The sequence below is a fragment of the Miniopterus schreibersii genome (assembly GCF_964146895.1).
Source record: "Miniopterus schreibersii genome assembly, chromosome: 1".
NCBI classification, from domain to species: domain Eukaryota; kingdom Metazoa; phylum Chordata; class Mammalia; order Chiroptera; family Miniopteridae; genus Miniopterus; species Miniopterus schreibersii.
In genome coordinates, this window is record NC_138101.1 from 70651142 (window position 1) to 70678848 (window position 27707).

Genomic DNA, 27707 nt, shown 5'->3' on the forward strand with positions numbered 1-27707 from the left:
ACTATTAGCTATCTCCTAAATCCTGAAGAATCTTGGCTGTTTCTTCTACCTCACCTCACGCTCCCTTCTGGGTTCAGTTAATGTTCCTTTCACAAATAGGGGCTAGGAAAGAAATAATAATATTGGAATCTGAGAAAAGCAAGAAAATAGAGATATGCAAATAGATGACCTCCTGGCTGCTCCAACTAGTTAATTCAAGAAATTTTCATGGAAGTTTGCTAATTTTTTTTTACCATATCTTTTAAATCAGCTCCATCAGCTTGTCGATATTTGCTGAAACAATTTTCTCTATGGCTCCTCCAAGTGTGATTACAAATGACTTCACATCTCAACATGATGGTCATTTGTCAACCACTAAATGCTTTCCAAATAGAGTATTTATGAAGGCTGTAAGTCTCTATTAGTCCAAAGAATTGCTCAATTGAGAACAATGCACTATCATTAGCCTTCAGTTGGCAGAAGCTGCAGGAGCCAAACAAGTGTCATTGATTAAAGAATAACAGAAAAATGGTGTTTACCAGCATTCCCCAAGTGATTTCATGCCCTCTTTCTTAGGTGCCTATACGCTTTTCATGCATATGTGTGATGCATGCTACACAGCGCGGGTGAGGTCCTTTCTGCCTCCATCAGGTAGTGACACAAGGAGACAGGGCCTGTGCTAGGACCCTGTCCCAGAGGTCCTCCACACAGTGGGAAGTGAAGAAGGAAGCCCTGTCGTCAGACAGTCTGGGTTCAGCTCTGTCTCCACTGTCAGGCTTGGGGTGGGAGACAAGGTCTCTACGCTTCATTTCTTTATATGCAAAACAGACACAACAATAGTGCCCACCCCCAGGTTGTGGCCTCTCCCCCAGGTTGTGCCTCCATCCCCAGGTCAGGGACCCACCCCAAGCCTTCGTGAGGATTCTGTAAGAGGACACAGCTGGTGCTCAGGGAGTGTGAATATTGTTGAGGCCACAGCAATGAACCCGCTTTTGATGCGTTTTGTATACAGTGCTTGAAAAAACATTTAACTTTTAGTCACCTGCCCTGCATGGGGCAAATGCCTTATCCATTAACCCACAGACAAGAAAACAAGACCAAGCCAACCTCAGTGAACCATGGTGCCATCTGTTCATTCTTTGGAAGAAGCCACTCCCCTCACCTGACTTGCTCTCTCCCTGTTTGAAATAATACCCATGAAGGGAAAGACTGAATTCACCTTCTTGGAGACACCTTCCTGGTTCCAATAGTGACCTCGCCACCCCAACCCACCCCACCAGTCTTTCTTTCCTGTAACTTCAAAAGGTTACCCAGTACACAGTAGTTGTCAACACTCCTTTGCTGTGCTGCACTTCTCTTCAAAACCGTGAGTGTGCAGAAATTCTATTTTTCAGTAGTCTGTGGGTTATAGTAATCCTTGGAGCAGAACCTTTCCTCTCCTAGTCAAGAAGAAATCTCAATGAATGGCATTACAAGGATAATCTTCAGTTTGCATTTTTCATTAACAAAAAGGAAATAATTGCAAACTTGAGAACTTTACAATTAGTAACAAATTACTTGTAACAAATCTCACAAGGACAGTGCTGTCATGATACTGAGTCTGAGAACCACTGGTCTCTGTTTCTAATTTGGCCTTCAATCCATAGGCAGTTCTCACTGAATTTTGTTATACAGGTTTAAAAGTTAATTTGTCAGTTGGCATTTTGTACTTTAACATTTGTTTTCCCATAAGCAGTGTAACAAAAAACAGCCAGGTTCTCAGGACATCCCACCACAGACATGCCACCCATAGTGGACTTGGACTGGAGGCCTAGGAAGAGCAGTGTGTTGTGGTGCCTGGATTTGACTCAAGGTACTGAAGTCCACAGTGTCACTGTCTGGTTCATGTGGGAGGGAGGAGAAAGGTCACTGTGTGTGAAGGTATTAAGTAACCAAGGAGGAGACAGAGAGACATCAGGGAGGGGAAAGCCATCAGGTAGGAGGAGAAAGGCATCAGGTAGGAGACAGGTGGGTACAGGTGGAGCTGTGGAGTTTGGGGGACAGGAGCCCTTGTATCTCTGAAGAGGATGGGAGTGACCACTTAGGACTATATTGTAAACGGTGTTGACTTAGACTGTTCTGTGTTCAGTTTTGTCTCCTGGGCTAAAATGAAAAGTTCTTGAGCTCGTAGATGTCTTTTATGCTACGTTATGTTCCACTCAACACCTTATATGTAACAAATAAATCCTTGTACGTAATAGCTGCCCAGGCATGTGAACTGACTGGTGGCATTTCATCATATTCTTTAGCAATCCCTGGAAAATTACCCTGATGATTTCTCACCGTATTTAAAGAAGACATAGTTTCACTTTCATGTGCGTAGCTAATGCTTTTGCTCATAAGTGTAATGTAATGTTTTAAAGGAATTCGGGTACTGTTGTTTTAGATCCATGCCTTTCATTCATTTGCTAAGATAAACACTGGGTTTGCTATATACATTTTAATTTCCTTACATCTGTTTTCTTGCTCTCTTCTTGTTTGTTCGTATAGTGGATTCATCCTATCGACCAGGGCTTCAAGAACTGGAACATGTAGTTAATACTTTTATTTTTTAAAAATATATCTTTATTGATTTCAGAGACAGGAAAGGAGAGGGAGAGAGAGAGAGAGAAAAAAACATCAATGATGAGAGGGTCATTGATCGATCCGGCCCCCCGGGCCTGTGCCCTGACCGGGCATCGAACCCCGATCGCCTGGATCCCAGGTCGACGCTCAACCGCTGAGCCACGCCTGGCCGGGCTTTACTTTTAAATTTTATTTTCTTAGATTTTTGTTATGGAAGATTTCAAACGTATACTAGAGAAAACAGTATAATAGACCCCTATGTATCGACAACTATCACTCCCCAGATCGCCAAGACCCTGACCCCCTGAGTCCACGGAGACCCCCGGAGTCCCCAAGACCCCCGACATCTCCAGAGACTCCCAGGCGTCCGAGACCCCCGGACTGCCCAGACCCCCAAGATCTCTAAACCCCTAAGTGCCCGGAAACCCTCCCGAGTCCCTGGAGACCCCCGGACCCCTGAGTCCCCGAAGAACCCTGGAGGCACCGGGAGACCCCCGCATCGCCGAGACCCCCAAGATACCGGGAATCCTGGTGCGCGGAGGTCCTGCGAGTCCCCAAGACCCCGGAGACCCCCAGACCCGCAGGCCCACCAGAACCCTCCAGGACCCCAAATCCCCGGACCCCTGAGTCCCCGGAGACCCCCGAGATCCCTGGACACCCTGAGTCCCCAGAGGCCCCCAAGACCCTCGAGCCCCCGCCCCCTCCCCCCCGAGCAGCACAGACCCTCCAAGGGCAGCCTGGCGGGACCCCTCCTTTACTCGACAGGATCTGAATTGCCGCGCCGCCCCCCTCCCGGTCGTCCTCCGGGTTCCCCGCGCACCCCCAGCCCATTCGAGTCTGCGACTCCTCAGCCAGGGACCTCCGGCCGGGAGGGGGCGCTGTTTGACGCGGAGGCTGTGGAAGGAGACGCAGGGAGCGCAGGAAGTGACGCGCCGCCGGTGGAAGTTCCGCCCCCTCCCCGCCCCCGTCCTCCTTGGAAGTTCCGCGTGTTGGCCTGCGTTCCTCGTGGCCGACTGCAGGTATGGCGCACTACAACTTCAAGAAGATCACGGTGGTGCCGTCCGCCAAGGTAAGTGTCCCGGGACCTTCCCTTCTCTCCTCTCTCGGCCGGGACGCCGGGAGGGCCTGGGCCTGCAGCGCTCCTCCGCCGGGCCCGGCTACCAAGGCCATGTCCTCGAAATTTGTGCTCCCCGGGGAGAGTGTCCCCCCCAAAGGGAAGGGTTCCTTCCTCAGGCGTTAGAGCCCTCTCCAGAGACGAGGGACGCTCTTCCTCAGCGGTTGGAGTGTTTTTCCAGAGGGTAATGGTTTTTCCTTAGACGTTTGGGTCCTCTCCCGAGCGGAGGGATCCTCTCCCGAGGTTGGGGTCCTTAAAGCCTCAGATATTAGGGTCTTGTCCAGAGATGAGAGGGCCCGTCCTCACACATTAGGGTCCTGTCCAGAGATGAGAGGGCCCATCCTCACACACTAGGGTCCTCTCCAGAGATGAGAGGGTCCGTCCTCAGATGTTCGGGTCCTCCACAGAGAGGAGGGGTCCTTTCCTGATAGTAGGGGGAGAGTCGGGAAACCATCAATCAGGTAACTTTTGAACTGGCCCCTCGAGGTGGCAGATAGAGGAGGAAGTAGAGATCTGGAGCCTCACATCTATATCCCTACTATAGATACACTTGACATTTCCTAGGAAATTATAAACTGAATTTTTGTTTTCCCATCATTTTATGTACTTTCAAAGTCAAAGATACACAAATTGAAGTTGTAGGATTGTTTCTCTTTTTAAAATATTTTATCTAACTTATGCTTGAGTTGTCTGATTACTTAAGTTTCAAAGATTTTTAGGTGTTTGGAAATTAAAAGAGTTTGGGATAAAATTTATTTCAGCCATTATTTCTTAAAGGCCAGAAACTGTGAAGATGAATAAAGCTGTATAGAAAAGATTTAGTTAGAAAAAGTGTTTGTGGTTTAGAAAATAAACTGTTAGGTATTAGTCTTTTAAGAAGGTTTCAAATAAAGTGGATGAAAAGTAGATGTATTTGATATAACTCTGCTTTATTTTATTTAATTACAGGACTTTATCGACCTGACATTATCAAAGACTCAACGAAAGACTCCAACGGTTATTCATAAACATTACCAAATTCATCGCATTAGACATTTTTACATGAGGAAAGTCAAATTTACTCAACAGAATTACCATGATAGACTCTCACAGATTCTAACGGATTTCCCCAAATTAGACGTAAGTGACTCTGGGGGCTGCAGATGCCTATATAAATGTTAACTTTTAGATAATAGCTGTTTAATCAGTTTGATCTATTCATCTGACAGGTAGTAAAGGAAACAAAATAATTGAGCTGTATAAGTTTACTCAGTGAGTTAGTGGTAAAGTTGGGAACAGAACACAGGTTCTGCCAACAAAACCCCATCTAAAAGGTCCTGGAGCTATCTCTTGAGGTTTTGTAACCTCTACGTTTGCAAAGGCCAACCCAAGATCTCTGGAAGCCCAGGATTCTAGCAGTTTACCAGCTTGTCTGGTTTCCTCTCCTACCTGTTTCCAAGGCTCCTTTTTCTGGCCTCAAGTTGGGGTCAGTGACCGGAAGTCTGCCACTGTTTGTGGTCTTGTTGGTTCATCAGCCAGTGATGGTCAGTTCAGCTCTGACTGATTTTTTTCACTGGTTGTAAGAAATCAGGTGGGGGACTTCTCCATTAAGCCAAAAAAAGGTGAGCTCTTCACTCTGCTGCATAGTGCAGTTTGCCCAGTTATTTAGTTGTAGGAAGCTAGAGCAACACTGCTTATGAAGTCCCTGTGTAGGAGCATGTGATGGCAGGGCTATTTCAGGTGGTGAAGGATGTGAGAGTGTTAATTTGCCACTGCCCTGAAATAGTCTTTGCAGGTAGGTTAGGGCAGAGAGAATAGGTTTGTTTATGTGACAAGAATTTCTTTTGTGTTTAAAAAGATAATGATGGCTTGTTGTAAAAAATACAGAAATGTTTAAAATAAAATTTAGAAGTTTCTGCTAGAGGAGTGGCACTTATTTTATCTCTCTCTCTAGGACTTGACACACGTACTTGATAGATGCTTGTTGAATGAGTAAATTACTTCTTGAGAAAGGGAGGGTTCTATGGAAGGTACCTGGGCAAAAAAAAAAATCATACTCTCGGTAGCATGCCTGTGCCATTCCTTTCCCACTCTTCTTCCCCCACAGGCACGTATCCCCTAACCTTGAAGGGACCCCATGGGACTTGCAGCTGGGGAGCAATGGGCAGTGGCAGCTCATCCGGGCTAACCCCCTAAACTGTCTCCAAGGCCCCTTTTTCTCTGATTTCTCAGTGAGCCAAAGCAGCCCCGCCTAGACTCTCTCCTGTTGCTCCTTTTGCCCTAAGTCCTTCCTTGTTTCACTGTCTCCAGCTTCAATAAAAGTGCTTTCAAAAGAAAAAAATGAAAACATAAAAATGAGATTATTCTAAACTAACTTGATGTTAGGAAATACCTGGTTTGAGCAAACAAAATACTTTGGTCTAATTAGTATCAGAGATCTGTGGTTTTTAATAAGAAGCTTTATCTTTTTCATCCATGAAATTGTTTTTTTAATATGTTAGAGGTTCAAGTTTATGAACATTGTATTTGTGTGTGTGTGTGTGTGCGCGCGCGCGCGTGCGTGCTTTAACTAGAGTCAGTTATCTGAGAACAGTTTCAGAGTAGAGGGTTAGAGTGAGTTACCATTCATTGAATGATTGCTGTCTCAGGTACTGTTCTAGGCACTAGGAATACAGCAGTAATAAAAGAAGTCCCTATCCTTGTCTAGTTGGGGGGAAAGACAGTAAACATGAAAATACATGGTGGGTCAGATAAATAAGGAGAGTAGGGAGTGCCCCAGTAGGGAGTTTGTAGCAGAGACCTTTCCTTCGTGAGGTGGTGAGCTTTGTGGCTCTCTGTCGAAAGCAAGTGCCAAGGCCTGAAGTTCAGAGTGTGGTGTCCTCCAGAACAGGTAGATCCAGGAGATGGAGGAGAGAACTGAGAAGTGGGTCAGAGAGGTAATGGTGGGGCAAGGTGACTTGTGTAGGACTTGAATTCTGTTAAGGAGGGAAGCCTTTGGAGCTGAGCCTTGGACTGGCCAAGTTCTGGCTTACGTCTTAGAGGATGACAGGTCTGTGGGCGTAGTGAAGGAGTAGAGAAGTGGTTGGCTTTAGAGTATCCTTCAAAGGAAGAGCTAATGAATTTGCTCATAGAATAGGTGTGGGCTGTGGTACCTTGGTCCAGTGGAGTTGCTGTTCACTGAGATGGGGAAGGGCACGGGCTTGAGGAGGTGGAGAACAGTTTTTACGTGTTAATCGTGAGATGTGGGTAAGACGTTCAGAATTGCCAAGCAGTCTGAAGCTCATGAGAGGTCTGGCCTGGAGATGGATAGATGGGACTTGTGAAAATATAGATATGTGAAAACATATGAGAGGTCACCTAGGAAATGAGTATGAGAAAAGTGCTTCGGGGAGCGTTAGTGGTTAGCATTGGGGTGGCAGCTTGAGCCACCAAGGGAGTTGGAGAGGAGGTACCAGTGAGAGAGAAGGTCCTGGAGGCCAGGTGAATAAATGCATCAGGAAGGGCAGGAAAAGTGAGATAAAGGGATGGTTGGAGGTCACTGGTGATGATGAGCTGTTTCAACTGCCTGGTAGAGACAGTCCTGACTAATTTGGGTTGTGGGAAGGGGGAAAAGAAAGGACACAGTATCTCTCTTCGTGGCATTTGCCAAGAAGGGGAACAAAGGAAAATAAGGATTTGAGGTTGGGGAATAACGTGTTTGCAAGGTGATAGAAATGGCCAGGTGGAGTGGGAAGACTGGAGCTCAGTTCTTGAGTTGTGAGGGGGTGGGGTCAAGTGCACAGATGGACCAGGCCTTGGTTGGGTCCAAGAACAGTTCTCCCATAGGAGCAGGGATGAAGGTCTGTGAATGGGCAGAGGTGACCACCGGGCTTACTTCCCTATGTATGACTCCTGTTCTCTCAGAGAACCAGACAGACAGTTGGCCAGGTGGGAGACCTGGGGAGAGATGCTGGGGGCTTGGGAAGAGAGGGAAAGGTGTGACGTATTTCCCTTGGAAATTATTCTTCAAGTATTATTTACACATAGGGATGAGAAACTTGTACCAAAGTTTTGCTTTGCTTTTCTTGTTACAGGATATCCATCCATTTTATGCTGATTTGATGAACATTCTCTATGACAAGGATCATTACAAGTTGGCTCTAGGACAAATAAATATTGCCAAAAATTTAGTGGACAAGTAAGATATTTTCCTAATATATTATCTTTAAATTGTCAAAAGTGAAAAATCTTATGTGTTTCTTTTTGTTTCTTTAAGTGTTGCTAAAGATTACGTGCGGCTTATGAAATACGGAGACTCTCTCTACCGCTGCAAGCAGCTGAAGCGTGCTGCCCTGGGACGAATGTGCACTATTATCAAAAGACAGAAACAGAGTTTGGAGTATTTGGAACAAGGTACTTGTCATTCATAAGCAAAAATGGTCTTGAATGTGTTCTATTAAGGTACTTAATCCTTGTTGAAAACTTATTTTTGTAATGTTTGTTTTTGTTTTATTTTAGAGATGACAGGGTAAAATTATTTTTCCTAGCCTATCCTATAAGAAGTTTTGACGGGCTGGTTACTATTGAAAAAGCAGCTAGCATTTACACTACTTAGAAATTAATAGCACAATTAAGAAAACTTATGTTTCTCATATTTAGTAGATAAGACATGTACATTATAAATCACAGGAAAATACCAAAGGATATGTAGAAAAATAAAGTAACTCATAGTTTTACCTATTGTTTACTTTTTAATTTTTTAAAATTCTTCTCTTTGTAATGTGATAGCATCAAGCTGCTACTACTTTTGTTACCCAATAGTTTCATTTCTTTCTTTTTTTCTTTAATCCTCACCCAAGGATATTTTTTCCATTGCTTTTAGAGCATGGAGAGAGAGAGAAAGAAACATTGATGTGAGAAAGACACATCAATTGCTTGCCTCCTGCACGTGCCCCGACCTCAGGCCGGGGATCGAGCCTGCAACCAAGGTATGTGCCCTTGGCCAGAATTGAACCCTGGAGGGACCTTTCAGTCTGCAGGCTGACACTCTAACCAGCTAGGGCCCCAATTGTTTCATTTCTAGCACAACATCTGATTTAACATGGTAGGGTTTTTATTGAAATAATTCTTTGCCTTTTTACATGTGTATAATTTTCACTACAGATGTTCTTAACTCAGGTGGTTTTGTTCCCCCTCCTCCCTCATCTAGCAAATAATTTGGAATAAGATTGCAATACTTGGCTGCTTTGACAGTGTTTCTGACAATCTGACCTTCAGGGTCGCCTGGTGGTGTCACTGGTGCTGTGTGCACTGCAGATGAGGCCCCTGTGCAGTAGTCATTACATGGAAGCAGCCCTCTGTTTAGCCAGGAAATGATGGGTCGTGTGCTTGCTTCAAAAGCACTTTTCAAATGTTGTCTCAGTTAATAAGATTCGCCTGGGCACTTAAACATGTGTTTTTGGCCTCATCTTGGACCTGTTGGATAGGAATACCAAGCTGGTACAGCCTAGGAATAGGATTCTTGGTGCAGCCAGATTTGGGAAATACTATCCTTTATACCATGGCACCTTTGCAGATGATCCTTTTTTCATTCATTTGTATTTTCTTCACTTACAGTATAAATGTTGGAATGAGTTTTAATATAACCACAGGCCTGGAGTATAAGTGAAACAGATCTTAAACTTTGAGTTTTTTAGTATTTCTTGTGAAATTAAGCATATTCGTTTAATTTAACTTCTCACAGTGCGTCAGCACCTGTCCCGTCTGCCAACTATTGACCCAAACACGAGGACTCTACTTCTGTGTGGGTACCCCAATGTTGGCAAGTCCAGCTTCATCAATAAGGTTGGTCTGTCTCATAAGTACTTGGGTGACCAAGGACCTAAGGCCAAAGGGCTGCCATGTTTTGACTGCATGGGATGGAGGGTGGCTGGCCAGTTGGTCCTTTAGTCGGTACTGCCCTGGGTTAAAACATTGTGTCCTCAAAGGGAGGATTGAGTTTGTCTGATCCTAGGTTTATATTGGTATTATAGACCCCACCCTGGGAATCAAGCCCGAAACCCGGGCATGTGCCCTGACTGGGAATCGAACCATGACCTCCTGGTTCATGGGTCGACATTTGACCACTGAGCCATGCCAGCTGGGCCAGAAACCATTTTTTGATTTTTATGTGTTTCCTACAAATTTCTAAGATTTGAGACGGTTAAGTACATTTTTAACACATGGGAGCCTCTCCCAGGACATGTTGTCTTGGCATATTCTGGGAATAGGGTGCCTGTACACCTGCCGTTCACTGTGGCAGGTTGCACTTGCTGAATGGGACTTCCCAGTCTTCGAAGGTGTTTCTTGAGTACTGTAACCTTGGTGGTTATGTTAGCTTTCACATAAATTATTTGCTCCATGTAGTGGGAAGTGCTGAGTCATTCTTTATTTGAATTTATTAATTGGGACTCATGGGCACTATTTATGTAAGCAACTTGGTGCTTCAGGATAATTTACCTGACTTTGAGGGACCTGAGCAGAGCAGAACAGCAATTAAAATGTCATTTCACAAGCAGGAACAGCTCAGATGCCAATAAACAATTGTTACATTCATGTTGCTCTCTGCTACCAAGAACACTTTTGCCTGTAAGCATATATGTAGGTTTTTATTTTGTCCACAGGTTGTGCTGACATGGTGACAAGCCGAAGCTCTGCAGTGTCCCAGCTATGTCTCCAACACTCATTAGCCAGTGCTGTGGGGCAGAGACAGGGCCACTTAATGAATTAAAAGTAATAGCCCTGGCCAGTGTGGCTCAGTTGGTTAGAGTGTTGTCCTGTACACCGAAAGGTGGCAGGTTCAGTTCTGGTCAGGGCACATACCAGGTTGTGGGTTCACTCCCCAGTTGGGGCATGTGCTGGGGGAGGCTGATTGATTTTTCTCACATCGATGTTTCTATCTCTTCTCTCCCCTTTCCTCTCTGAGATCAGTTTTTTTTTAAAAAAAAGAAAAAGACTTAAAAATTTAAACAGTAAAAAAATTTAGTTTCTCAGTCACACTGACCCCATTTCAAGAGTTTACGGGCAGCGTGTGGCTAAGAGGCCCCGTATGGACAGTGCAGATGTAGAATGTTGTCATCATCAAAGAAAGTTGTGCTGGACATGCCTGGGCCAGGATGGTGTAGGAGAAGCTGGTGTGTGCCCTCCTCCTACCGGGCCTGCCTTGCCTCCCTAATCCCTGATTCAGGCTCCTCTCTCTTGTGGGCAGCTGATGAGAAAGTGGAGCTCATCATGTGTCAAAGTGCAGTAGCTCCTGTCCTCTGCAGTTAACCATGGAAGTCTCCCTTATTTGTTTTTTCTCCTACAATAACAGTTTTGATAAGATGTCTGGGCTACTTTTATGCTGTTTGAGAGGAAATAAAGTGTAGAACTCTGTGATTGTTTGGTTTCAGGTGACAAGAGCAGATGTGGATGTCCAGCCTTATGCATTTACCACCAAGTCTCTGTTTGTTGGGCACATGGATTATAAGTATCTGCGCTGGCAGGTGAGAGCTCTTTAAACGGAACAGATATCTTGGTGGCTTTATTAATGGAGTGTGGTTTTGATTCTTTTGGCACTAACTAGAGTGTCTGTATTTTAGTCCCACTTTGTCAGAGGTGGGGAGACTGAGGAGATGGGAAGTAGACTCTTGAGGTTTCCAGGAGCAACTTTATGAAAGAGAACTCCTCTGAGCTTTGGAGTTGCGTAAGGGCAGGTCTCACTCCTGTGATAGGGTTCAGGGGAGCAGCCAGCTACCAGGAAGGTTCTGCATTATGTTAACAACAATGGTGCTGCTGAGGAAAGTGTCCTTGTCACTGTTTCTGACCCTGTTATTAGGAATAGCACTTACTATTTAAAAGCATAAAAAAGTCTGTTTCCACAGCTGAATTTAACTTCATCAAGGATGATGAGGTAGTTCCTTGCACAAGGGCGTTTGCCAATAGTCCAGTTCTGTTTCATGATGTTGCTCATGAGCAAAGGCATTCTCTCAAAGTCATTGCTAGTTCTTTAATGAGCTCTGCAGGTCCCTCCTTACTGCTTTGTTTGTTTTATCACAGTTAGCTGGGAGATGTACGTTTTTATTAGCTCGTTTTGTCAGGGCTAGTTTGGGTTTGTGCGTGACCTCCAGGATGTGCTGGAAAGCAAGTTTATGAGCAGGTGTGCTTTGGAGTGACAAGCCTTATTGTTAGGTTGTAGATACCCCAGGGATTTTGGACCACCCATTGGAGGATCGGAACACAATTGAAATGCAGGCCATCACAGCCCTGGCCCACCTGCGCGCCGCAGTGCTCTACGTGATGGACTTGTCTGAGCAGTGTGGGCACGGGCTGCAGGCGCAGCTGGAGCTCTTCCAGAACATCAGACCTCTCTTCATCAACAAGGTGAGTGTGATGACCAGCAGCACCACATTTATGTTCTGCAGTATGAAGGTGGTAATCACCTTGTTATTTTTCTTCTTGCTCTAGCCTCTTATAGTTGTAGCAAACAAGTGTGATGTGAGGAGAATAGCTGAGCTTCCAGAAGATGACCAGGTAAGTCAACCTAATGTTTTCAATATTTTTTACCAATTCAGAATCTCATCTCAGTCAGCCAGAGTTTAGAATTGTAGCAATGCTAGCCTGGTTTTTGATTTTGAGATAGTATCCTCAGTGGTTCAGTCAACATGATGTTATACAAACCTCTTAGTGGCAAATTAAACCTGAAATTTCCTAATGGCTGCTCTGTTAAAGGCTGTGGAAACATCCATGCATGCATTTAACCTCTGGAAGATGTGTTTACATAGGAAGGGACTATTGTCTTAGACCAGGGCCTTAAAGGAACAGCTTGGGCCAGCAGCCAGGTGTACAGGAACAGCACTTTGCAGAATAAGTTTCTAGGTAGCAGGAGTTTCATAGTGTTTCCTACATGTCTGTTGCACAGAGTCTGTGTTGAAGTGAGTTTGGAAACTGAGTGGGCAAAGGAAAATGAGCATCCGAAACTCTCGAATTGTAATCTGTAGTGTCTGCTGAAGTTTTCCAAGACATGGAATGTGAGCCTTGGTTTGTCAAATTGATTCGACCCTGCTGCCCTGTTTAGTAGCATCTTTTAGGACAGATGGACGCTATGAGAAGCTTTGCACTAGGCAGTGGTTCTCAGGTTGTGGCCACGACCAGCAGCTGATGCTGCTTTCCTGTGGTAATGTGTTCTGTTCTGAATGCAAGGCCTCCAGTATCAGAAATGGGGGGAGCGCACAGCAGCCTGGGCTTGAACAGCTCCCTGGTGAAGGGTGCACACTCGAGGTTTGGGATCCATTGCAATAGAATGATGACTACATCGGTCCACATCTCCTGGAGCATGCTCCATTGAGCAGGTCTGACTAGAAGGTCCTGAGGAAGGGGCATGCTGCTCTCTTCCCAGTGCCCCTCTTGTGTTATGTGGACATTTAATGCTTGGTGAGAATTAGGGTTTTTCAAACAGCGGTGATGGTTTCCTCAGGGAATTGCGGTGTAGATTACTGATTATATAAACACTGCCATCAGGGAATTGTCTTTGAAAGGACCCAAATACCTATTGACTAATCTTAGTTTTTCAGTCTAAAAGCATTGAAGGGTGGAGAAGAAGGGGAAGTCGGGGACACTAGGAAGGTTGGGAGTGAACTTCAGGTGTTAAGCAGCATTTATAACCCATTTAAGGAACAGTACGATTTGTTCATGGGTACCTGGGCAAATGCTCTGGTTGTACCAGATGCTCAGGTTCTGATGTTACACAGGCTTGAGTTCAGCCTCACCACCTAGCAGCCCTGACGGGCGAGGTCACCTCTGGAGTAACAGTGACACCACTGGGTTTTTACCAGTGATGTTGTCAGGGAGAAATTGTTAGTGAAATTGAGAAGTGACAACAGACACTATTGCAGTGCTACTGTCTCCATAACACTGCCTTGTAGCTTGTATTCATCAGTGCTCTCACTTCACCAGCTATAGTGTAGCTTACCGTGTGATGAATGCTGTTTCCATGTGCCCAGGCAGATCCAGTGGTCACACACTAGCCAGTAGTGAGACTGGCTCTCTGACACCTGTATTCCTCCGACCACTGCTCCTTCCAGTAGGGAAGCCAGTCTTGTTCACGGGAAGCTAATGATCATGGGATCAGTCCCCCGCATCTGAATGGAGTGTATGGTGGAGGGAAGCACAGATGAGGTCTCTTCTCTTACAGCCTTAGTGATTTATGAAGAGCTAGATCTGTAAACATTTTTGTGTTGTTTTCTAAGGAATTCTCTTGGGCTGTGGAGGTTGTTGTTTGGTGCATTGTCCCGTTGCGGGTTTGATTCCCAGCCAGGGTACATAGCTAGGTTGTACCCTGGTTGGGGTGCATACAGGAGACAACTGATTGATGTTTCCCTCTCCCGTCTCCCGTCTCCCGCCTCCCTCTTTAGAATCAATAAACATATCCTTAGGTCAGGATTTAAAAAAAAAAAAGCTTTGAAAACATTCTTTTAAAAAATCTGTATCTTGATCTTGCTAAGTTTCTTTTTGGAAGGTAAAATCTCACAGAATAGTCCAGAAAGCATCTGGTTTGCTTGCTGTAGTCTGGTTTGATCCTCCTAGCAATTTATATTTTCTTGATCACAGACCAATATAGGGAAAAATAAGTAACTGTTTTGGGGAGATGTCCTTCAAAAGAGTTAAACCACAGATGTTGTATATACTAAGCGGCATTTATAACACATTTGAGGAACGGTAAGATTTGTTCACAGGGACCTGGAAATAACACATCTCTCATTTTTCCTTTATATTCCCAGAAAATATTTATAGATTTGCAGGCTGAAGGATTTCCAGTGGTAGAGACCAGCACCCTGACAGAGGAAGGGGTTATCAAAGTGAAAACAGAGGTCAGTGCTTCCTCGTAGGCAAGGGTTGAGCCCTTTACCCTTCTTTCTCTTGTTTTAGCAAAGTCAGTTGTGGGGAAAGTTTTCTTTCCAGGTGTTTTAACACTGAGTACTGTAGTGGCTTCGGCAGGAGGCATGAATGCAGGTACCCTCACTGAAGCCCTAGTTCCACCTGCCTGGTCAAAGTGGGGCTTTGTTGAGGTACTGTACTTATTCTTTCAGCTTAGGTAATTTTAACTTTGTCCACTGCCTGCTGTTTCTCTGAACCTGCCAGTGTTTCCATGCAAGTTGGACTGAAAAGTGCTTTCATGGCGTCTGTTCAGAAGTAGAAGGAAAAAAAATAGTGAAAGTGGGAACAGCTTAAGGAGTCACTTCCTGTTAGATTCCACATGATTCTAATGTTCTCATTTTGTTATTTTTACCTGAAATAAAAAGAGCAACTCTGATACTGTTGATTTTATTCAGGCACAGTTGCTCTAGTTAAGACCTGAGGTGGGACGTGGATAATGATAGGGAGCTGACTGGTTAGCACGGGGTCACTGGCAGTGGAAGAGAGGCTCAGAAAGGGCCGTGGGGACACTTGGAGCCAACTGTGTGGTGGAACTGCCTCCTGGTTCTGCCTCAGATTGGGCCTAGCCTGGAAAGGGAGAAAGGCAGCCTCCATCCTGGAGAGTAGAGTCTGCCCCAGAGGAGGTACTGGACCTTGCTGTGGTCCTGGGGACTTAGCCAACAGATGTCACTACTGAGCAGAAGTGCTTAGCTGGTTCCAAACCTTTGGTACATAGTCTCTGGTTGCTGGTTCCTTCCTGGAGGCTGCAGCAGGATGCTTTGTGACTCTGTGCCTTGTTTTCACACTTTCTTAGGCTTGTGACAGGCTCTTGGCTCATCGAGTTGAAACCAAAATGAAAGGAAATAAAGTGAATGAGGTGCTGAACAGATTGCATTTGGCTATGCCAAATAAAAGAGATGATAAGGTAAGGTTGCCCTTCCAGAGACCCTTTGGGGTGGGATTATGGTGTTACTGACACAGTGGACATGCTGAGTGCCTTTGTCCAGGGCTGCAGATCCAGATACACATACTTGCATGCATTGGTGGCATGAGTGGGCTTGAGCTTCTTACTCAGACTAAAACTCATGCCACGTATATCAAAAAAGGCAAAAAGAGAGTGTGAGGTGCCAAGTTAAAACCTATTTCTTACTCCACCAAGGCAGTTACTATTAACTCTGTCTTGTTTATCTTTCCATAAATATTTTTGGTATATAAGCATATTTTAAAAAAATTTTTTTAAACACAAATTTTATGTTCTTTTAAATTTTTCATTTAATTGCCTTTGTAGATAGTGCTTGAGTCACACCTTTATATATAGTTCTATTTTTAAAAATTTGCAAATCTACCAGTAGAGGAAATTTTAAGGTGTGGCATTAAAAATGTCATCATCCAAAATGCCTTACGAGTGTATACTGCGCTGATGATTCCCTGCGTCTTTGGTGTTGACATCTGTCAGTCTAGCAGATTACAACTGGTTAAAGAACGATATGGCTGCTAATTAGGTGGACAGTGATGAGTACTATGTCTTGTGTACAAGTATCAATTATGACCGTGTACACCTGAGATACATGTAATCTTGTCTACCAGTTTTACTTCAGTTTTTAAGAAAATGGTTCTGTTGTGATGTATTTCTTTAATAATTAGTGCAGGTGAGCATTTTTTATGGGTTTCTTGGCCTTTTCAGTTCTTCATATCATTTATATGTTATTCATTGATTTGTTTTTATGTTAAGGTAATCAGACTCTTGTATATATTTTTTAAATTACAGTTAACATTCAGTATTGTATTAGCTTCCGATGTTACAGCGTAACGGTTGGACAGTCATATACTTTAAAAGGGTTTTGTACTATAAAACATTTTTTTTTCGTTTTCTCATTTGCCTTTTAGTTGGAGGATTTCTTTTTAACTTTGGAGAAAATGCACATTTTTAAGCTATTGGCATATATTAATATTTTCTCTGAGGTTGCTGGGTTTGGTGTCATGCGTATGAACGCCTACCAGCAATTCCAAAATTGTTCTTACTCTGTACTTTGATGGTTTAATTACTTTTAATTTTACCTGTTTTGAATAAAAGTCTTCACTTAGTTTTGAATTTATTTTGTTGTTAGGAAGCAGGTGGAGGTAGCTAACTAGCTCTACTTTTCAGCTAGCTAGTCATTTATCTCAAGTTTATATCTAAATTCCCCTGTTCATGATCTGCTTTATTTCTCCTGTATTGCTTCCTTTGTTCATAATTGTTAATTTTTTTTTAATATATATATCTTTATTGATTTCAGAGAGAGGAAAGGGGAAGGAGAGAGAGAGATAGAAACATCAATGATGAGAGAGTCATTGATCGGCTGCAGCCTGCAACCCGGGCATGTGCCCTGACCCGGAATCGAACCCCGATCACCTGGATCCTAGGTTGACGCTCAACCGCTGAGCCACGCCCGGCCGGGCGATAATTATTAATCTTGATGTTTATTTTTTCTAAATGAACTTTAGAATTGGCTCGTGGAGTCTTGGCTAACTTGCCCAAACTGGCCCTACACCCTCCCCTCTCCCCCTCAATCATCTGTTGGTTTTTAATTGGCCTGGGTGTGGTTTTATATATATTCTGCAGGTGGAGAATTTACTCTTAGTTTTTCATTTCTGTGTTTCTTTCCCATTCAATAAGGCGTCCTACATAAACATTTCCCATAATATCTTCTCAGGAGAGGCCCCCTTTCATCCCAGAAGGAGTGGTGGCACGCAGGAAGAGAATGGAGATTGGGGAGCCTCAGAGGAAGAGGGTAGGTCACTGTTAGCCTCACTGGGTTTACCTGTGAAGGTGGGCAGAAAGGCTTTGCAGTGAGGGATGGGGACTTGGAGCATGAATACGCTGACAGCACCAGTGTCCACACTTGATGCTGTATGAGAACACAGCTGTGAAACCCAACACAGGTTGTACCCTTATGTATGTGTCCCTCCAGATGGTCACAACAGCCCTCCTACTGGAAATAGGAGCTGAGTGCCAGGGATGGAAAGGATTCTTCTTTAGGTTGGAGAGGAGGTTATTTCACAGGAACGAGGGGCTCAGCATTTCTGGACCTGAAGGGTCAAGTAGAGCTGATCATAACCCTGTTGTGTGTTTTTTTTTTAAATTGCAGGAACGAGATATTGAACTGGAACTGGGAGATGATTATATTTTGGATCTTCAAAGTAAGGGCCTGCACTAGTTATTTTAAAATGCCAGTTACATGTAAAGTGTTTCAGAAAAGTGTGAAAGGGCTTTAATGAGCACCGGTCCTCCTGAGCTTTGTTAATTTAATTTCTTAACTAGAGAGGTTGCAGGCTGGCAGGGCTCTGAGATTTCTTCCTTTTTGGTAGTTTTCTGTCATTTCAGGATGAGAGATTATTTTTGTACCTTTCATAGCAGGTGAATGTGGAGCCAGATTGATACTGTCAGTAATCTGTTATTCATGCCTTTTTCCTTTGGATATATCTCACTTGTTTTCTTTTTGTTTTCCTTCTGTGGTCACTTCATCCTGAGGTACTAATAGACATTAGGAAATGTTTGGGGGTGAATCTTTCATAAGCACGTGGCTTGCTTACATAGTGTCGAATACAAACGCTCTGTTGTCTTTACAGAGAGGCTTAACTTGCATAAGTTATAACTCTTTTTGGGCACATGGTAGTTGAAGATATTAAAAACTGCTATAAATGTCTCTTTTTTCTTTTAACTTTAGAGTACTGGGACATAATGAATTCATCTGAAAAGTATGATAAGATACCTGAGATCTGGCAAGGCCACAATGTAGCTGATTACATTGATCCTGACATCATGCAGGTTTGTGTCACTTGTGAAATTACATGGTTTTTATTCCTTTTTAATACGACCACAAGGTACAAGCACAACTTTTAGCTGGTCTCATGGTGTCATGGTCAGTACTCTGTTCTGTGACTCAAGCACAGCTTTGGGCTCACCTGCACCTGTTGGCATTGTTCCTTCTACACCCATGACCCTCCCCATCCCCAGTCACTGTCCGCCTGCTCCTGCCAAGTGTCCTGGAGACACTAGCACTCTGCCCATTGGCAGCGCCGTTCATCCTCTTTCTGCAGAAGCCTTTTCCCTTCTCAGACTCCTGTTCTACTTCCCTCGGCCCCTCTCAGCAAGAGGCCTCCTTTATGAAGAACCTGGAGCCCTGGGTGTGAGCGCTGTTGTTCCACAAGTGCTCCTTGTCAGCAGCTACCTCAGTGCAGGGCTGCTGGTTCTCAGACCTGGTTCCTTCTTGTCTTCTCCAGAGTTTGCTCCACCACTGGTGTCTCCCTCCTGTTTCAGTCCCCTCACTGTTTGCTTTTTCTGAGCACAGTGCTGACAAGTTTCTCTGATCTTTAAAGGCAAAAGTCCTGTGTCCTCATTTAGTTGGTATCCTCTTTTTCCTCAGTCAAGCTTTTTGAAAAATAAAGCTTTATAAATGTTTGCTATTTACATTTCCCTAGTTCTCCTCAGTTCCCAAATGGTGCCCTTAATTTATATTTTCAGTCTCTAGGTATCAAGGGAACAAACCCTAGCATAAGCCTCCTTCACACACTGTTTTTCCACTTTTGAAGTGGTTCTGTTCTCTGTTGTCTGTTACTTATCCTTGCTCCCTTGGCTTTAACTAGTCTTCTGCTTTTCCCATCTCTTCCCCTTCTCATCCTGGTGTCCACATTCCCACCAGGGAGAAGTCATGTCGCTCTCCTTAACTCAGTTGTTGCCTCTTGATTTTATCTCTTACTGCGCAATGCCCTGTGTCCTCAGTGTGGATTCTGGGTGTGATTGGCCTGTGCATGCCCTTCCCAGCTCCCTCCCCCACGCTGTCACATAAATAGTGATGTAGGCACATCTGACTGCTGAATGCCTGGCAGGGTATTAATTTTAACTGTGCAGCCAGTGAGGTTGTATTTGGGGATGGCATTAGGATGGATAAATGGGACACTGTAGTACAGGATCAGCGCAGACTGATGATTTAAGTTCTTCAAGAATGTAGGTCCATGTGTCTGCTTAGAGTAAGGGAACTCAGGGAGGTACTGTCTGTGTGCACATTTTTAACTTTGGTGTGTGTACTCATTATTTTTAAAGAAGAAAAAGACCTGGCAGCAAGCTGTTAATATGCTGTCAGCTCAACATTCATGCAGTCTTTATTTTCTTCCCAGAATATTTGCTGGGAGCTCAGCTCTGGCATGTGGATGAGGCCCATATGAGACAACCCTGGTGTCCACTGCATACTGAAAGGCTTAGGGCAACAGTTCCCATACAAAGTTTCCTACACTTATTTGAGATTTTCATTGAGATTTTCTTTGACTCTTTTTAAAGAAATTGGAAGAGTTGGAAAAAGAAGAAGAGCTAAGAACTGCTGCTGGGGAGTATGACAGTGAATCAGAAAGTGAAGATGAAGAAATGGTGGAAATCCGACAGCTGGCAAAAGAAATCAGGGAAAAAAGGAAGTTGAAGATTCTGCAGTCCAAAGAGAAGAACACACAGGGTCCCAGAATGCCACGAACTGCTAAGAAGGCAAGTTTTGTGTCTCTTCAAGGACCTATGACCTATTTCTTTGTATACTGGATTCTTGTGTAGTCATTGCTAGATAAAACATTTCCACCTGTGTGTAGCCTTAACGTTGTAGTTGCTTTTTTTTTTTTTTTTTAATCCTCACCTGAGGATATTTTTTCCATTGCTTTTCAGAGAAGTGGAAAGGAGGGAGGGAGAATAGAGAGAGGGGGTTGAGAGAGACACACATTGACCATTTGCCTCCTGCATGTGCCCTGACCAGGGGCAGGAAACGAACCTGCAACCCAGGTACGTGCCTTTGACCAGGAATCAAACCCATGACCCTTCAGTGCACAGGCCAACACTCTAACACTGAGCAACACTGGCCTGGGCTGTACTTGCTTTTTTTTGGCTGGTAAGTATTGACCTTTAAGATTGGTTGAGTCTGGATCTTTTATATTCTGATTATTATGCCTTTTCTTTGTAATTTTCAAAGTTCATTACATCATAATTTATTATTTGGAGCTGTAAAGCAAGCCATGAATTAACATGTTCTTGTTCTTTAATTATTTTATTATTCAGGACTTTGGTTTTTTTTAATATGTATTTATTGATTTCATAGAAAGAGAGGGAGAGAAAGATAGGAACATCAATGATGAGAGAGAGTCATTGATCGGCTGCCTCCTGCACTCCCCCTACTGGGGTTGAGCCAACAACCCAGACATTTGCCCTAACCAGGAATCAAAAGTGACCTCCTGGTTCATGAGTCAACACTCAACCACTGAGCCACGCCGGCCAGGTGGGACTCTTCTTTTGCAATTTATAGAAACCTAACCCAATCTAACATAAATCTGAAGTGATTTATTGGCTCCTGTGACCTGTTGGGACAGGAGAACCACAGTTTAGGCTCCAGTGGGTCAGTAAGGTCAGAGTTCTTTCCAGCTCTGTCTCTGTATAGGCATCTTTCTCTACTCATGTTCTCGTCAAGGTGTCAGGTGAAGTTAGATCCTGTGGTTATCCCCATATCACAGGGCATGACCAAAATGGGTGGGGGGCAGCTCCCCAAAGAAAGAGGACAGTGTGCAGGGCAGTTAAAGTATAGCGTGACAGGAAGGAAAATGATGACAGTCCACACACCTCATGGGTATTTGTGCACTCAACACTGTTTTCATGTGACAGCAAGTGAGTGGTTCTTTGCAGACACAGACATCACTGTATCCCCTAGTGGTGCTTGGTGGGCCTGCAGGGATGCTGGCCTGGGGTATATGTCTCATGGCCTCTGCCTAGTGACCTCATCAGCACAGAGAATTGCCTGGGGAGTTCTGCAGAATCCAGGGATGAAGTGTACACTGTCCTACTTGTGGCAAGTGCCCAGGAAATGTTAGTTTTCATGGGGTTTAATGAGCGGTCCACAAACATCAGCATGAGCCCAAGTAAAAGATATAATTTGTAAAAGATGTATATCACGGATCATTATAAAAGGCATATTTTCTCTTGAATTTTTTTTAAACATTTCATCAAATTGATTTTGTTTAAAACAGATACCCTTCTCCCCCTTTTCAGGTTCAGCGGAAAGTCTTGGAGAATGAGATGCGCAGTCTTGGTGTTGACATGGACGATAATGACAATGTGAGTGTGCAGAGATGGTCTCAGATACTTTAGTAGTTGAATCCAGCTTTGTCATAGAAAACCAAGGGCTGAGAACCCTGTAGGATCACAGAGTTCATTAAAAAAGAAATTAGAACCTCCAGTCTTCCTGTTGAGGAGCTTCACTGGCCTGAGATTTTGGTTGGAAGTGGCTAGTTGAGGAAAGACTGCATTAGTCCCTCTGTTGTTTGTTTCCCTCTCAGGAAACAGGTTGGGCATTTGGCTCATGGGGCCATGCTGTTGGTGCAGGATGGTGTAGCCAGACTCAGTTCTTGCTGTTGCCATTTGAGAAGAATTGAGGAAGACCTTGCCAGCGCTGTCATCCCCAGTTAGACCTTATCCCTATGGGCAGGTGGACAGTTTTCCTGGATGTTACTCTGATGTCCTGTTTAGTTAATGTCAGGTGTGTGAGGTGGCCTCAGCAAATTTTATTTTACTTTTTTTGTGTGTTTTTGTTGCTGTTTTTGCTTTGCTTTTTATGAATGTTTTATTATATTTGTACATGCGTTATCTTTTGTTCCCAGCTAATGCAAACTTTGGAAAGTTCAAAAACTAGAAAGAAGAAAATAAAATCACTTGTGGTCACAGCACACAGCGATGAACTAGGCTGCCATGTGGTAGACACTGTTTAATCAGTGTTTATGCAGAAGACTCTCATCTTTCTGTTTCTTTCTTTGAAATCTGTTTATACCCACATGCCACACACTGCACCTACTTTTCATTGTGCTGCGTGCACTTTTCACTTTAGGGAAATTAGTGTCTTCGTTGTAGGCGTTTTGGATGGCTTGCAGTTTAAAAATTCATTTGCTGTTGCCACAAAGAATGTCAGTTGGTGTGTAAAAAATACACAATAAGAACAGATGGATTTGTATCAGCAAATAATACAAATTGGAAATGTTAGAACAGAACAATGTAATGTCATCTGGCCTACAGTTTTTCTACTTAAACTTTGATTTTGGTGACTAAAGTCTTCACATGCTGCTTTGATTAGCTTAAGTTTAGTTATCATACAAACATGAGGTGCTGTTGAGTCTGTCATCCCGAGAGGAACGTAGACTGCAAATCCTTTGAAGCTGTTTCTCTGGAAGCTTACGATTCGAGGGCATTTCAGGTACCTGTTAGAATTCCAATGTTTTTGGCTTGGTGAGTTATGCCAGAGCATATATATCTTTGTATAAAAGAACTTTTCCATATTCTGGATTATTTTCTCAAAACAGATCCCCAGAGGTGGAATAGTGGAATCAAAGGGTAGCATTTGTTCAAGTTCTTTCCAGAAAGGTTCGGCTGATTGGAGTTTTCATCAGCATTGAGTGAGAGCACTCTGCTCAGGTGGAGTCTTAGTTTAATGTGCATGCGTAGCTTCTTACTTTGGGGGGCTATTAAATGCTGGGCTTACTTTAAGCCTGTGTGCCTTTCAAGGGAGCTGGGTTATCCTTAGTTTCAGACAAGTGGTGGGAGGGTGAGCCTTGGACCAACCACCAGTGGGAGCAGGGCTGACACAGATTCTTGTAGGGGGCTACAGAAGAACCTGTCAGTGGCTATCTGCATGTCTTTGCTGAACCTCAAGGCTAAAAGCTTTCTGATGGTCCTCAGAGTGTTCAGACACATAACCCAAAATGGAGGAGCAAAGAAGAGAAAACTGTTTGAAATTCAAATTGTGATACTGAGCTAATGGTCTGGGTTAGGGAAAACATTGCTGAATGGGCAGATCTAAGTAAATTTTTATAAATGGAGTAAAATTAGCTTTGTAACATAAAGCAGCTGTGTTAAGTAAAAAAGAATATTCAACCAATAACTAATGTGAAAATAACTATGTGTACTATAAAGATACTCTTTAAGAGTCAGTTGTTTAATGAATTAATTAACTTAATCCTCACCAGAGACGATTTTTTCCATTGCTTTTCAGAGAGAGTCGAAGGGAGAGAGAGAGAAACGTTGATGTGAGAGAGACACATCGATTGGTTGCCTCCTAGGGATGGAGCCTGAAACGGAAGTACGTACCCTTGACCGGAATTGAACCGGAGACCCTCAGTCCTCAGGCTGATGCTCTAACCACTGAGCCAAATCAACTATAGGGCTATTTTTTTCTTTAAACCATTTTTTTTTTAAATATGTTTTTATTGCCCGGCTGGGCGTGGCTCAGCGGTTGAGCGATCTCCTGGGATCCAGGCGATCGGGGTTCGATTCCCGGTCAGGGCACATGCCCAGATTGTGGACTCGATCGATGGCTCTCTCATCATTGATGTTTCTATCTCTCTCTCTCCCTCTCCTTTCCTCTCTCTGAAATCAATAAAGATATATTTTTAAAAAATATATATATATGTTTTTATTGATTTCAGAGAGAGGAAGGGAGAGGGAAAGAGAGATAGAAACATCAATGATGAAAGAGAGCCCTTTGATTGTCTGCCTCCGGCACGGCGCCTACTGGGGATCAAGCCTGCAACCCAGGCATGTGTCCTGATGGGGACTCAAACCTTGATCTTCTGGATCATAGGTTGATGCTCAACTGTGGAGCCACACTGGCTGGGTGTTTTTTTTTTAATCCTCACCTGAGGATATATATATTTTTTTCCATTGCTTTTCAGAAAGTGGAAGGGAGAGAGGGGAAAGGGAGAAAGAGAAAGAAACATTGATGTGAGAGAGACACATCTTCTGGTTGCCTCCTGCACATGCCCCTACACAGGGTCAGGGATTGAACCTGCAACTGGGGTACTGCCCTTGGCTGGAATTGAACCTAGGACCCTTCAGTCCACAGGCTGACACTCTAACCACTGAGTGAAACTGTTCAGGGCAAGATCTTTTTTACTTTATTTGATAAAAGCTCCTGAGTGCCCTCTCCCTTTGTCAGAATGATTTCATCTTTATCACTAAGCCTGAAAGCCAGGCTGGGGATCCTGAAGTGTGCTCTTTGTGCTTTTCAGGCCCATTATGCAGTCCAGGCCAGAAGGTCTCGGAGTGTCACTAGGAAAAGGAAGCGGGAAGACTCTGTTCCACCCACATCTATCTCCCGGAGTCGCAGTTGCTCTCGAACTCCACGTGATGTGTCTGGTCTTCGGGACGTTAAGGTTAGTCTCTGTCATGTGCAGTTAATAACACGATAGCCTCTGCCTTTGGCTCCCTGAATGCTCAGGGCAAACCCCCAGTGCCCCTCAGCTGTCATTTGGAGCAAGGACTGTAGGTGGGGGTTAGCTGTGTGCTGTAACCCCAGAGCTACACTTGAGCCAGTTCAGTTGAGTGTCCCTGGACCTTTGCCCTGGGAACACAATTCCCTCGTGGTGTCCTTTCTCGTGGTAAACAGAAGCATGGAATTGTATGACACCAGGAGGTTTGAGCCTAGGTCCCAGCTGTTTAAGGGTGTGCTAGGAAATGATCCCTGCTGAGCCCATGGAGGCCTGGGGCCCTCACCCATAGTGAGCCATACTGGGAATCAACCAACCTGTTTTGGCCAGTCTTTTGGGAGAGACACTTTGGATATGCACTGTCTGTTGCTGAAACTTTCTTTTATTAAATAAGTTGTTAGTTTCAGCATTTTGAAAATTCAGGTAAAGGAGAAAGTCTGTAAATGGGCAAGCAGTCTACTTCATGGGAGCCTGAGTTTTCCATTCCACCATGCCATCTCCATCGAGATATCTGCATTTTAATATGAATATTGCCACTTGTTAGTCAAATGTGAGTAGTGCAGTGTCATGGGTCTGAATCTGAGTTTCTTTGTTTGTCCAAGAGGGAGTTAGAATAAGTTTACCTAATCTTCCACACTAAATAAATCTGATCCTTATAGAGACAGAACTTGTCTGGATATAATTTTCCTCCTGCCTTCACATGCAGGTGTTGGTTGAGTTCCTGCAGATACTGCAGTGGGTCCAGAATAGCAGTGAGTGAGACTTACCTGTGTTTCTCAACACAGAGCACACCTAGATCTTAAAGACAGACTCTTAACATGTTTCCAGTAAGTAGCTAATGTGTTTTATGTTTTCTCTTCCTGTGTAGATGGTGAAGAAAGCCAAGACTATGATGAAGAATGCTCAGAAGAAGATGAATCGTTTGGGGAAGAAAGGGGAGGCAGACAGGCATGTGTTTGATATGAAGCCCAAGCACTTACTCTCTGGGAAGAGGAAAGCTGGTAAGAAGGACAGGAGATAGTGTCCTTCTCGCCTGAAGCAGTTTGGCTAGACTGTCCTTTGTTTCTTGGTTTGATATGGTATGGTTTCACAAAATTGGAGTTGTGATCTGGAAACAATGACCTAACCAAAGCACCTGCTGCTTTCCTCAAAACTATGGTTAACCCTTAATGATACAAGTGTGAGAAATGTTTATCACTGCCGAATGTTGCAAATATTTTGAGTGGACTGGTTTCTGCATTTAATGGACTTTTGATTGCATCAGATTTGCAGAACTGGGAAGATTTCTTGGTGTGACTCATTTTTGGTGGAGAACAGTCTTATTCTCTTCAACAAGAGGGAACTTTGGTTTGGTTCCCTGCATGAGAACATTCCTTTCTTGCTGAGAAAACCTCTCCACTTGTGATGGTGGGCAGAAGACTGCCAGCACTAAATTATTTTCTAGTCTTTCTGTACAGTGTACCATTGTAATCTGTCTTCAACTATTTTATCCAAAATAAACTTCTAAAAGAAAGTAGTTTTGATTAACTTGTTGGGTTTTTTGGGCGGGTGGGTTTAGTTACAATTACTGTCAGTTTTGCCAAATGAAAAGTGAGGGGTAAAAGTGAGGATATAGCCCAGTTCCCCCTCCCAGTCAATGGAAAGGTGTCTGCCTGGCCAGTGGCCATGAGGAGCAGAGCAGCACAGACCCAAGTGTCTCACAGTCTTGAAGGCTAACAAGCGTCACCAGGCTCTCTGTCCTTGGTCTGCATGCCGGCCTTTCCCAGTACTGCTCCCTCCTTCACCCTCTCCCCTCTGCTAGATAAACCCAGCCTTCCCTGGCTGAGGGTCGGAAACCTGACAGGTGCCATTGGGCCTTCCCCAGATGTAAGCAATAAAAGCTATGTCTTTCCCCTCTATTCCCCTGGAGTGATTTTTTTTGGAGTAGTAAAGAACAGCGTGGCATTCCCTGGATTGGAGCTCCTACAGTACATGAGTGTAAAGATTTTTTTTTTTTTTAAAGCAAAAATACTTTTTTTGTGAGTAAAGTGCCTAAGGCAGGCACTACAGCAATTAAATGTGGGCATATTCTGTTTCAGTGGTTCATGACTGAAAATCACATGTGGAGTAAAAACACAAACACCCCAACATTACCACACAAGCACCTGCTGGGGGGGTCTGTTTTCAATTGCTTTAAGTGGAAATCCTTGTGAGGTACATGTCAGCTCAAAACCCCCAAGCAGAGCACAATGTAGGAAATCAGTGTGTTAGAATATTAAATGCATAAAACATCACTTCCTGACCACAAAACAGTACCGTTGTTACCACTTAGCTTGTATGCAGTTAGCAGTTCCTCTTTCCTGACTCTTGGAGCACTTTCTAATTACACCTGTGTGTGAGAGTCTTCTACAGGTTTGCGGTATTCAGCAGGTCCTTGAATTATGTTTCATTATGAGATGCTGTATGTACCTATCGATGATGTTAAGTGAAGTCTTAGTGTAATTAAATATATCGATGCTGGAAAAGATTATGGTAAGAGAAACTCATGATTATTGCAGCAGCATTCACAATAGCCAAAACATGAAAACGTAATTGTCCATTCACAGGTGAATGTATATAGAAAATGTGGTGTGTCTAAAATGGAATTTGTTCGGATAAAAAAGGATACCATACCCTTTGCAACAACATACATGGACCTTGAGGGCACTCTCTTAAGTGAAATAAGCCAGAGAAAGACAAATAAAATATGATCTCACTTATAGATAGAATCTAAAGAAACTGAACCTCAGATACAGAGGACAGATTGGTGGTTGCCAGAGGTGGAGCTGGAGAGTATTGGCGATGGGTGACAGAAGTCAGAAGGTACAAAATCCCATGTAAGATA

At 43.8% G+C, this 27707-nt stretch overlaps 1 protein-coding gene across 1 annotated transcript; it reads left to right on the forward strand.

Moving 5' to 3' along the window:
- Positions 1-1889: 1889 nt before the first annotated feature.
- Positions 1890-26360, forward strand: GTPBP4 (GTP binding protein 4). Its single transcript, XM_081158762.1, has 18 exons — positions 1890-1986; positions 2509-3652; positions 4646-4816; positions 7750-7853; positions 7932-8068; positions 9399-9499; positions 11086-11178; positions 11864-12055; positions 12140-12205; positions 14452-14541; positions 15402-15512; positions 17281-17358; positions 17716-17767; positions 18295-18395; positions 19905-20102; positions 21642-21707; positions 24647-24790; positions 25713-26360. Exons 2-18 carry the CDS (start codon positions 3605-3607, stop codon positions 25863-25865), a joined length of 1905 nt encoding a protein of 634 aa, XP_081014888.1. The 5' UTR covers positions 1890-1986; positions 2509-3604; the 3' UTR covers positions 25866-26360.
- The last annotated feature ends 1347 nt before the right edge of the window (positions 26361-27707 follow it).

Excerpts from the sequence above, each read along its gene's own strand:
- GTPBP4 (XM_081158762.1), top strand. The coding sequence starts at position 3,605 with ATGGCGCACTACAACTTCAAGAAGATCACGGTGGTGCCGTCCGCCAAG. Across the intron at positions 12,206-14,451 it reads AGCTTCCAGAAGATGACCAG|AAAATATTTATAGATTTGCA; the intron begins GTAAGTCAACCT and ends TTATATTCCCAG. Across the intron at positions 21,708-24,646 it reads ACATGGACGATAATGACAAT|GCCCATTATGCAGTCCAGGC; the intron begins GTGAGTGTGCAG and ends TGTGCTTTTCAG.